The 11,868-nt window shown below is 37.2% G+C and overlaps 1 protein-coding gene across 1 annotated transcript in view; it reads left to right on the top strand.

Moving 5' to 3' along the window:
- Positions 1 to 4,892: 4,892 nt before the first annotated feature.
- Positions 4,893 to 11,868, top strand: part of LOC309706018 (uncharacterized protein) — a 57,087-nt gene continuing 50,111 nt past the window's right edge. Inside the window, exons 1-5 of the mRNA XM_082532194.1 lie at positions 4,893 to 4,958; positions 5,123 to 5,149; positions 5,308 to 5,330; positions 6,894 to 6,933; positions 7,167 to 7,460. Of these exons, the coding sequence (XP_082388320.1) occupies positions 4,925 to 4,958; positions 5,123 to 5,149; positions 5,308 to 5,330; positions 6,894 to 6,933; positions 7,167 to 7,460 (418 nt within the window). The 5' untranslated portion in view covers positions 4,893 to 4,924. The remainder of the gene's footprint in view (positions 4,959 to 5,122; positions 5,150 to 5,307; positions 5,331 to 6,893; positions 6,934 to 7,166; positions 7,461 to 11,868) is intronic.

Raw genomic sequence — 11,868 nt, 5'->3', positions numbered from 1 at the left:
ATATTGAGCTGTGAAGCTCTGTCAGTGTAATTTCTACATTGCAAGCCAAGTGTCTACAGGCTCCTCCTGTGTGCAGACACTAACAGGGACTGTGTTGTTGGAGATGGTTAGAAAGATTTTACCTGTTGAAGCTGAAGTTTGGTGTGCTTATGTTACAAAACTTGATACTTTTCTTTTTATGTCCCATCTACTTTATGACCCATCTACTATTGCTATAAACAGTAAGTAACTGTACTGCCATGAACTTCATATATATATATACTGCAATTATAGTCTATAGATGGACTTGAATCATTTACACCTCTATGCTGACTCTGAGAAAGACCTAACTTCCGTTTTTTCAGGCTTTTTTCACCTAAACTGAAAGTGAGACCACAGGTGATCACAGAGATAGACTCAGTCATACTGCACTGTGAGACTCCACCATCTGTTTCTATATCTGATTGTTATTTCTGCACTTCAAGGCAACAACTTGCCAAACGATTTTCTTGTCTGCAGAAGTTGAATGATCTGAAAAGCTATTCTTTGCACATAAAGGTGCAACTATTACAGTAAAACTGGTCTGTTTGTACATTTTTATATATCAGTCTCCGTGTGCAGACAACAATATTACAATATGCAATAAAACCACTCTATACCTATTTCAGACACATATGTTAAAAGAAAAGTTCTCCTGTCCGACACACCAGACAGCAACTAAACTTCTGGAGATGGCCGGTCTCAGACCACATGGAGAGTGAATTGTTCTTACACACCCCAAACGAGAGGGTCAAACTCTTTGTACAGTGACTCTTCCTCCATCATCATCAAAAGTGAGTGTGCGGCTTTACCACAAAGTACTGATATTATCGTAATGTGTGAAAGCAAAGCATGCTTTCAGTATGTTGGTCAGACACAGATGTGATCCTAACTGCAGTTATTGTTTCAACTCTTCAGCTCCTCTTCCATATTATTACATACTGATACACCACCCTAACAACAGACGTTTGTGCTGTAATGGTAAATGGTAAATGGCCTGCATTTGTAGAGCGCTTTACTCAGTCCCTAAGGACCCCAAAGTGCTTTACACTACATTCAGTCATTAACCCATTCACACACACATTCGCCACCGGGCCCTCTGACCACCACCAGTAGGCAAACATGGGGTTAGTATCTTGCCCAAGGATATTTGGCATGCAGCCAGGAGGCAGCCTGGGATCGAACCACCTTCTGATTAGTGGCTGACCTGCTCTGCCACCTGAGCTACAGCCACCCCTCAATAATATGTCAGTTGTTGTTTATTTAAAGGTTGGAATAAGAACCACAGCTTTAACAACCTTCATACGGGCGATCGTGGCTCAAGAGTTGGGCGTTCGCCTTGTAATCGGAAGGTTGCCGGTTCGAGCCCCGGCTTGGACAGTCTTGGTCGTTGTGTCCTTGGGCAAGACACTTCACCCGTTGCCTACTGGTGGTGGTCAGGGGGCCCGGTGGCGCCAGTGTCCGGCAGCCTCGCCTCTGTCAGTGCGCCCCAGGGTGGCTGTGGCTACAATGTAGCTTGCCATCACCAGTGTGTGAATGTGTGCGTGAATGGGTGGATGACTGGATATGTAAAGCGCTTTGGGGTCCTCAGGGACTAGTAAAGCGCTATATAAATACAGGCCATTTACCATTTACCATTCCTGGGGACAGACTTGATCAAGGTATTCTTCATCTACAGTAAGCTAACCTCCATTACTGTACAAAGTAAGTGACTGTCACTCTTGTCCTATCATATCTTAAAACGAAATGATATTAATAAAACTTTTTCACTTTTGAGTTTTAAAAACCTTCATTACAAGTAAAATGTTTTCTACAGTAAGATGCAGCTCATTGTTTTTTGCAGGTTTGGTTAACATTTTGTTGTAATCTGTGTGATCCTGAGAAGTCAATATTTTAACTCCATTGATTACATATTGATTACAAAATACACAGATTTATTCTCGTAAGTGTCACAGAGATGAGCTGCCCGTTGACTTGTCAGTTCAAATATTAAAATCCGTTTAAAACTTTAGCAGAATGAGGCCTGTTTGTTCTCCAAGTCTGTCATGCTTCTCGATATTTAGAGGCCTAAATCAATTTTGAGACATTATGGAAAGAGACTTGATGATAACATTAGTACAGCCCCAGGAGAGACATGTATCTACCCAGAGGTCCACATCATTATCACTTAGCAGTTTATATCACTTAAATTTATTGTTTTAAAGGTTTTGTGAACAGGCATTTATTTATTATTTGTACTACTTTTGTCATGTTAAAGCTGCTGCAGGCCTTCTCCTGTTGAGCTGGGTCTTCTCCTGTTGAGCTGGGCCTTCTCCTGAAGTTGCCTGTGTGGGCGTGTCCTACTGTCCTCCTGCCTTAGGTGCCACCGTTTTCTTTGGTACAGCTGACTCCCATCAGCAAATAAAGGTATTAAAGGCCAGAGAAAGGTGAGCTCTAGGGCCAGAAAAAGCAGATGGAATGGCTAAGGAAGTTATTAAAAGAGTAGACGCAGAGGTACAGATACCATTATCTAAATCTGAAGGAAAGTGTATAGTTTGGAGTGAAAGTAAGAAGTTGTGGAAAATGGTGTGGGATAATGAAACTAGAGGGAGACAATTGTATAGGGTACAAAATACAATAGAAGTAAAAGAAATAGAGAACTGAATAGGAGGGAGGAGATTGTTATGAACAGGGCATTGTTACCTGAATGGCACTCTTTTTAGGATGGGGAAACATTTAAAGGGGCTGTGTAATTGGTGTGGTGTTATGGAAACAATTGAGCTTGTATTTATTAACTGCAGGAGGTATGGTAACTATAGGAGAATGATGAGGGTAGAAACTGGAATGAGGGGGGACTCAGGTTTGAAAAGGTGGTTGAATGGCTAGGATGTCATGAAAGGAAAGAAGTGGTTCTTTGGTTTCTGAGAAGTATGGGATTATTTAAGAGGATTTAAAGAGCTAGATGCAGTCTAAGTAACACAAGAGGGTGGCAGTAATGCAACTTCTATGGAAGTGCAAGCTGCCGTTAAAATGGAAGATGAAGAAGAAGAAGAAGAAGAAGAGCAGCTCTAGGGCTCTGTTGATTTGCAGCTAGTGAGCTGTGTGTTCTGCTCCTACTCGTGGAGAAGAGTGTGTTTGGCAACTAATCCTCTTTACTTACTTTTCATTTTACTGACCAACGCTTGAGTTTTGTTTTGTTTCTTTAAATGGTGATAACAGCTTGTCTGTCTCTTTTAGTTGAGTTATTAATAGAAACTTTAATAAAACTCTTTAATTGAACCCCTTTTGCCTCCCTGTCTCCTTTTTCTGACCTGGACACTTTTTGTTACTTTCCCTAATCGCCTGGACCCTTTTAAGGGAACGTGACAAAGATTAACAATGACTAACACTGAGCAGTGCTGATTTTCTAACACTGGAAAATAACTAAACATGCTAGTAACTTTACAGTGTTAGAGAATCAACACTGCTAATGTTAGCCATTGTTAATCTTTAACACTGACTAGGTTACTGTTAGCAATATAACACTGTCAAAAATGTTCATTTAACACTCAGAGTGTTAAATGAACATTTTAGCAGGTCTTTAGAGACAATTAGTTCAAAATTACTTTTGATTTTGTCTGGAAACACATGAGAGAGAGACAGCTCATTTATAATACATAATTTAGCTTCCACCAACATATTTCTGAGGAAAAGACTGTTGCTCGCCTATTGAATAAATTCCTTCCTGTTAAGATCACCTCTGTGCTTGTGTCCAGATTTCCATTTAACTTAACAATATCATCATTATATGGGTTGAGGGTTTCAAAAAGTGTGCTACAGCAGGTCTATTTGTGTCTCTCTGAGTTTTGATTACAAAAAAGTATCCAGCATTTAGGAAACAGACAAAGAAAAAAAATTAGTGTGCATTGTTGTTTATCTTTTGTCTTTTTCCTGTTTTACTTGGAAGGTTAGTTTTCTCATACTCCTTGCTTTCATTTGACTTCCAGCTTTTGTCTGTAATTAGCTTCTCTGCTCTCATTAGTTTCACTTTAGTTTGCTTTTACCCGTGTTCACTCGCCTATTTGTGTATATGGTCTTGTCTTGTCCTCTACAAAAGCCTTGCTTCACCCACAGCCTGTGCTAGCTACCTTTAAAACAAACTTTCTTCTGATTGGCTGAACATCACAATGAGGAGATTTGAACAGCAGTTAGGTGGAGATACGTCTGTCCTCGAAGTCAAACCTCTTTACTTTATATGGTCTCATTTTAGACAAGTTATTTATAATTCTGTTTGTCCATTTATTGTCATGTATTGAGGTTGTTGCTATGCCTTAGAAGAAAAAATATGGCATAGGCATTCATGGTTTATAGTAATGAGACCTCTGCTGTATAGTTTATATGAACTCTAGCTGTAGCTATACTGTATGCTAAAATGCATTTTTACTTGAAAGGAAGTTTTATGATGGCTGGTGAACAAACACAAAAACTATACTGATAATCAGGTGGAAATGGTATCCCCATCTGTGTCTAAAGATTTCTATAACCATTTTTACCAACATCTCAAAATTTCATTAATAATCCATTTACTAAAAAGCAAATTACTTTTGTTTTGACATACATGATAAAGCATGTATTCACTAATCTTTCTGCCATGGTAGAAATAAACATGTATAAGAAACACAAAAGTGATCAACAGACACTTTAACTGTTATGTGCCTACAAAAAGGTTTACTAAATATATTCTAGTTATATGTGTGAGGGTTTAAAAAGTGTATATTTGCAGGTTCTCAGTATGTGACGTGTGTCTTACTGTGGCCAGTTAGTGTGACACTGTGAAAACTGTGGTTTTCCTGAAAACAAGTTCTAAAATTAACATTTAATGCACATGAGAGTCAGAGCAGTCAGACTGTTGTAGTCTGTTCTGCACGTTCACATTGTTCTTTTAATCATGGCTGATCTACTGCTGCTAGTCGTTCTCATGTGTAAGTTAAACTTCTTATGATTCATTGTTCATGTCACCTATTACTAAATATAGTCTCACCTATTATTACTGTTAGGTGTTAGCATGTTTACCTCTAACACAAGTTTACATTTTGAATCTTTTTATTGTTGATTCTATTTTGTGTTTTCTTCTTTCCTTCTTCAGATTCCTTTCATGAAATTAAAGCACAAGGTCAGTCGTAGTTTCATGTGTTTATCACTGTATGGGTTTATTAATTTTACTGTTTTGTCTCTAGAGTTTCTCTACAGTAACTCAGCTTTGTTCATCATGAATACTTTTTGTGCATATATAAAACATTTAACATAACATCTGTGTAAATGTAATTTCAGCCAGTCTTCCACCTATACTGAGCGTGAGTCCACCTGCGATCACAGAGACGGACTCAGTCACACTGAGCTGTCAGACTCCATCATCTGTTTCTGTGTCTCAGTGTGATTTCTACACTGCAAGCCAAAAACTGTCCAAAGGTTCCTCCTGTGTGCAGACACTGACAGCGACTGAGCTACTAAAGATCGCACATAAGAGTTTACCTGCTGAGCTTGAAGTGAGATGTTCTTACACTGTACAAATTGATACTTTTAAACTGCCATCTCCTGAAAGCGAGCCATCCACCATCACCATAAACAGTGAGTGACAAAAGTACATGAACAGTTTATAATATGTTTCAATTGTAATTATGGGGTTGATTAGTTATTATCTGAGTACTTGCAATAATTATTCATCTAAATGTAATTATTATAAATCTACAATATAAATAATATAATATAGATGCGAATGTGCTTAATTAATCTAACATGTACCTGAATTTTTCAGATCTCCGTCCACCTAAACTGACAGTAAACCCACAGAAGATCACAGAGACAGACTCAGTCACAGTGAACTGTCAGACTCCATCATCTGTTCCTGTGCCTCAGTGTTATTTCATCATTGCAGGGAATGAAATTGCCAGAACAGCTCCTTGTCTGCAGACTCTGACAGGGTCTGAATTTCTGTCATGGACACGTCAGAGTTCACCTGTAACAGTTGAAATGACCTGTTATTACATTTATATATATAAATCTCCAGTGAGTAACATATCACCAATCACAATACAAAGTGAGTAAATGCTACTGCAACGAACGCAGTAATATGAGGTTTAAATGTGCATCAGATTAAAACTTTCAGAGTAGTTTTTTAAATTTTATTTTCAAATAAATGTAATGTTTTCTCTTTTAACTCAACAAATTTTTAAATTTTTAGCTCCTCGACCTGAACTGACAGTGAACCCAAAGAATATCACAGAAACAGACTCAGTCACAGTGAAATGTCAGACTCCATCATCTGTTTCTGTGACTCAGTGTTTTTTGTACTTTATGAGAGGAAGAAAATCTACATCCATCTCCTGTCAGCAGACACTGACAGCAACTGAGCTCCTCTCTATGACACAGCAGAGTTCACCTGCTGAGGTGGATGTGACATGTTTTTACAGCTCAGAGCATAAAGGAGGACAATACCAGTCTCCTCACAGTAACAGATATTCCATCAGCATACAAAGTAAGTGATCACACTGTGAGTTAAGAGGAAAATTTTCATGTGCATCAGAAAAAAACCTCTCACAACAGTTTCTATTATTAGATTTTATTTTAAATAAAATAAAAATTTGCTTATTTAACTCTACAAATGTTTACATTTTTTAGATCCTCGGCCTGAACTGACAGTGAATCCACAGATGATCACAGACACAGACTCAGTCACAGTGAACTGTCAGACTCCATCATCTGTTCCTGTGTCTCAGTGTTATTTCATCATTTCAGGACATAAACCTGATAAAGCAGCTCCTTGTCTGCAGACTCTGACAGGGTCTGAATTTCTGTCATGGACACGTCAAAGTTCACCTCTTACAGCTGAAGTGACCTGTTATTACTTTTATATACAGAAATCTCCAGAGAGCAACATGTCACCCATCAACATACAGAGTGAGTAAATTCTGCTGAAGTGCACTAATGTGAGGATGTTTGTCTACAGTATCAGTACAAAAAACAAAGCTGCTCTCAACTTAAGGGTTGGGGGAAGAAATTGTGTGAAATGTGTATTAAACTTGATCATTTTAAAAAGTAAAACTCTCAGATTAGTTTCTATTAATATATTTTATTTTTAGGTAAATGAAACATTTGCTTATTTAATTAAAAAAAATCTTTACATTTTATAGCTCCTCGGCCTGAACTGACAGTGAATCCAATGATGATCACAGAAACAGACTCAGTCACAGTGAACTGTCAGACTCCATCATCTGTTTCTGTGACTCAGTGTTTTTTGCACTTTATGAAAGGAAGAAAATCTACGTCCATCTCCTGTCAGCAGACACTGACAGCAACTGAGCTCCTCTCTATGGCACAGCAGAGATTACCTGTTGAGGTCAAAGTGACATGTTTTTACACATTAGAACATAAAGGAGGACCACATAAGTCTCTGCATAGTAACACGTCCTCCATCAGCATACAAAGTAAGTGATCATAACATGCTGCTCTACAGTATACCTCTGTACAGTATGTGCATAAAGTTTTAGCTTTTATAAACCAAAGAATGAAACTAAAAACTGATTTTTATAAAGTTTTTCATTTACATGTAACCGATGTTACATTCTTAAATAAACTGCAATTTGTTTGAATTTAAGAGTCAATTTAAAACAAAATTTCCACTGAGTAACATGTCAGAAATTACAGCTGTTATACAAAGTGAGTAAATACTAATGCAGTTAACTAATATGAGGATGTTTGGCAACGGTATCAGTAGAAAAAAACAACTTCTCTCAACTTGTCGGTTGTTTGGTGTGAGGAAAATGTAAATGTGCATAACATACATATATTTCTCTTATTAGGTTTTATTTTCAAATAAATGAAACATTTCTTTAATTAACTTGAGAAATCTTTACATTTTTTAGCCCCTCGACCTGAACTGACAATGAATCTAATGATGATCACAGAAACAGACTCAGTCACAGTGAAATGTCAGACTCCATCATCTGTTTCTGTGACTCAGTGTTTTTTGTACTTTATGAGAAGAAGAAAATCTACGTCCATCTCCTGTCTGCAGACACTGACAGCAACTGAGCTCCTCTCTATGGCAGAGCAGAGTTTACCTGCTGAGGTGGAAGTGACATGTTTTTACATGTCACAGCATAAAGGGGGACAATACCAGTCTCCTCACAGTAACATATCCTTCATTAACATACAAAGTAAGTGATCACAATGTGTCGCTCTCTATTATACCTCATTACAGGATGTGCATTTATTTCTACAAACCAAAAAGGGAAGCTAAAACCTGATGTTTATAAGGTTCTGTTTACCTTTAACAATGTAATCACCAGATATTAGGAGGTGATACATATTTCCATCCTTAAATAAACTGCCTATCTCTTGAATTAAATTAACTCCGTCCAGGGAGCAGAATTCTGAGTATTGATGGATGTATTTACAGTGCATTATGTGTTATGTACTGACATCAGATGACAGCAAAACAATATCATAGGGCTTCAGCTACCGATTATTTTTAGTAATTGAGTAAGCTTCCATTTTTCGAAATTATAAAGTTTATTGCATATAAGATATAAGATCTGTCAAAAAAATTTTATTTAAAATTATATGTAAATTATATATATATATATGTATGTGTGTGTGTGGGTGTGTATTTATATAAAATGTATTTTAAGAAAGCTTTATCTTAAATTAAAAAAAAGTATAAATAGTTAAAAATATCGTCAAAGGTCCAATAAAACAAAACAAGATATATGTGTAATCTAAACTATGGCACAAAACAGATGATACGATGGTCTAGATGTTAATAATTAATATTAATAATATTTTAGTGTCCAACCTAATAGCTCTCAGGTCAGCGGATCAGAGTTTAAATGCCCATTTATATTTTATTAGGTTGTTAAAAAAGTTTTTATTCCTATATTTTTAAATATTAATGCAGTTTAATTATCACATTATCTGATATGATTTCACTTTCAGTGTGAAAATGTTACAAGAGTCTTCAAGTTAATACGGTTTAGCCCCTGTTTGCTGCAGATACCACTTCCATGTACAATAAGACTGCTACCGTCAGCCTTCAGCAAGCTGTATGATTTAACCAGTCTGGTGTCAGACTCAGTTAACAGATCATCTGCATATTTTAATAGTATTTCTGGAGGTTTACTGCAGATTTTTTTCTCTGTTTAAAACAAATAGCGGTGGATGGAGCAGCTGCAGAGTTTACTTCTCTTCACGCCAGTTTGTTGATCAGGTGCTTTGATGACGGACTCACTCACTAAAGTAAAGGTTTTAATGGTGATTACAGGAACATCGCTGCTGTTTTGACATTAGAAACACATTCTGTTTCACTCACCTTGACCTCACTGTCTCAGTAACGCCTCCACTTCTTTGCTCTTGCGCATAAACAAACTCCGGCTGCATGTTAAACTGTGTCAGCGTCATCATCACTGTTGCTATTGTGTTATCAGTGTGTGTGGGATCAATGTTGTCAAACCTTTTATTCACACACTGCTTCTAAATACTTTTGTATTGCAGGTCGTTGTGTTTACATCGTTTAATACATCGGAGCACTACAGAGCCGCGTGTTAAAGGAAGCATCGAAGCAAAGACTGTGTCGAGAGTTTTTTATAATCAAAGTATTTGAATCACTCAATCATTATTAAAGCCCTACAACATTGTTTAAGTGTTGTAGGACTAATTGTAAAACATTGACACTTTGGTGTTTTATGACAGTATTGCAGAAGTGGAAGAAAAATGCCTTTTGTGGTGAATCCACAAGAAACTTAAATAATGAAACAATCACTACACAATCTTCTTTTATTGCAGCTGAAAAAACACTTTGACCTTTGCTCCTCCCCCGTCTATGGACTTTACAAGTCACACAATCAGGAAAAACACAATTATTGTTAAGATTTTTATAAGTAAATAAAAATGCCCAGGTCAATTGCTGTGGTGTTTTTTGACATCTAGAGATATTCGTTTCAGTGGGGACGACTTCTTCTGTGACCACACCAAGGACATCTTCAGGTTAGCAAAATTTCTTTAAATTGCATATTCATCACACTAAGAGGATTTTTCTTTGCATATCAGTGAAGTTTCTTCTTTGCCTACATGCCATTCAACATACTTTGCTGTTCTCAGGACCGTAAAATAAGAGATTTGTTGGTTTTTAACCGTAGACATTTCAGTAGACCCAATTTCTACAAAGCTCAGCACTACAGGGACGACTTCTTCTGTGACCACACCAAGGACATCTTCAGGTGAGCGAAATTTCCTTGCACTGTGTATTCATCATACTAGGAGGGTTTTGCTTTGCATATCAGTGAAGTTTGTTCTTTGCTACATGTCATTCGGCATACTTTGCTGCTCTCAAGACCATAAAATAAGAGATTTGTTGGTTTTTAACAGTAGATGTCTTTCTTCTTTACTTTCACCAAAATTGGAAGTAAGACTGACACTTGTTTGTGGTCTGTGCTTTTCTAGTACCTTCTGCTCATAAACTTCTACCTGTAGTTGCAACTGGTTTTGGTGTAATTGTGGGCATCATCTCACTGGGAATGGCTCTTGTCTGCGTGAAAAGAAGAAATGGTAAGGACAGTAACAATTCCTTATGTCATGTATAACCCCAAAGCTTTTCTACAGTCTGAGGTATTTGTGATCACACTATATTATAAAAGGTTTATACACAAAATCGACCGACCAGCTCCACCGCCGTTCTGTTCATAAACCGACTGATTTCCTCTGACCTCCATATCTTTTACTTCTCTTACATACTTACACGCTTTCCCACAATTTTCTTATTCCTCTTTAAGACTCAGCATTATGTTTCAGCTGCTCCGCACCAACACTGTACCTCACTGCTTCAACACAACAGTGAATATATTAACTCGCCCAGCTCTTTTAATCTAGCTCTTACTCTATTGATGTCACATCCTAACGGTGTGTGGTGACTTTTAGAGGAAGGAAAGCAGAGACATACCCCTCCTGCCCCCTAATACATTAATTCATTAAAAAAAATAAAAAAAATAAAGCCTCCCTTGTCATCTAACAAACCCTATTTTGGCAAATTGCACCAGATTAAAACATACCACTCTTTTGCTGCACTCTCCTTGGTAGTCTTCACCTCTCTGCACTCCCTCCTGCCTATAGAATTGTAAAATGTTATTACTGCTATAGTTATCTAACTATTTACTATTAGCTAAAAATGATCAGTGGTGATGATCCTGATTCTAACATGTATCAAATATATCTATATTAAAAAATAATCTGAGCTGAATTAACAGCACAAGAACTCTGTGACGTGATTAACTGCCAATATGTACAACGACATTAAATATCAATGAAAAAAGTAAGTAAAATAAGTTTTAGCATAAACAGTTAAACTCTGTGCATTTGGTCAACTAAGTGATTACTCCGAGATATCAATCTAAAAGTCTTAATGGAGCCTCCAAATGATCCGCTGGACATGGCAGACATTCCCTTCTCTATCATTAAAACTTTCAACACCTTAAAGGAGTTATTAAAGATTTCTTGCATCATAGGCCAAAGTGGCCAATGAAAGCACAGTCAGTGTTAAGTTGTCTAGCACACTAGTCTTGTCAAGGTCCAGAAGTTTGTCTACAATGACAAAACAACTAGTTGCAAACTGTAGGCAAATTTTGGTATCAATCCGATACCAGGTAAATTAACAGCAGTATTGCCAATACTGATACTTTTAATCTATAAAGAGATCTTATGTAGGGGAGAACAGTGTATCATGATTTATGAGATGCATTATCGTGTTAGGGTACCTGGGTTGTTGACCCAGTGTTTTCTGTTAGAGTTTTGAGTCTTGTTTATTCATTCTTATGTTCTCTGTGTGTCTTATGTTTCACAGTT

The sequence above is a fragment of the Aulonocara stuartgranti genome (genome assembly GCF_965226115.1).
Source record: "Aulonocara stuartgranti genome assembly, chromosome: 5".
Classification (NCBI taxonomy): domain Eukaryota; kingdom Metazoa; phylum Chordata; class Actinopteri; order Cichliformes; family Cichlidae; genus Aulonocara; species Aulonocara stuartgranti.
The sequence above is the reverse complement of the archived record's forward strand: the minus strand, read 5'-3'. Positions and strand labels throughout refer to the sequence as shown.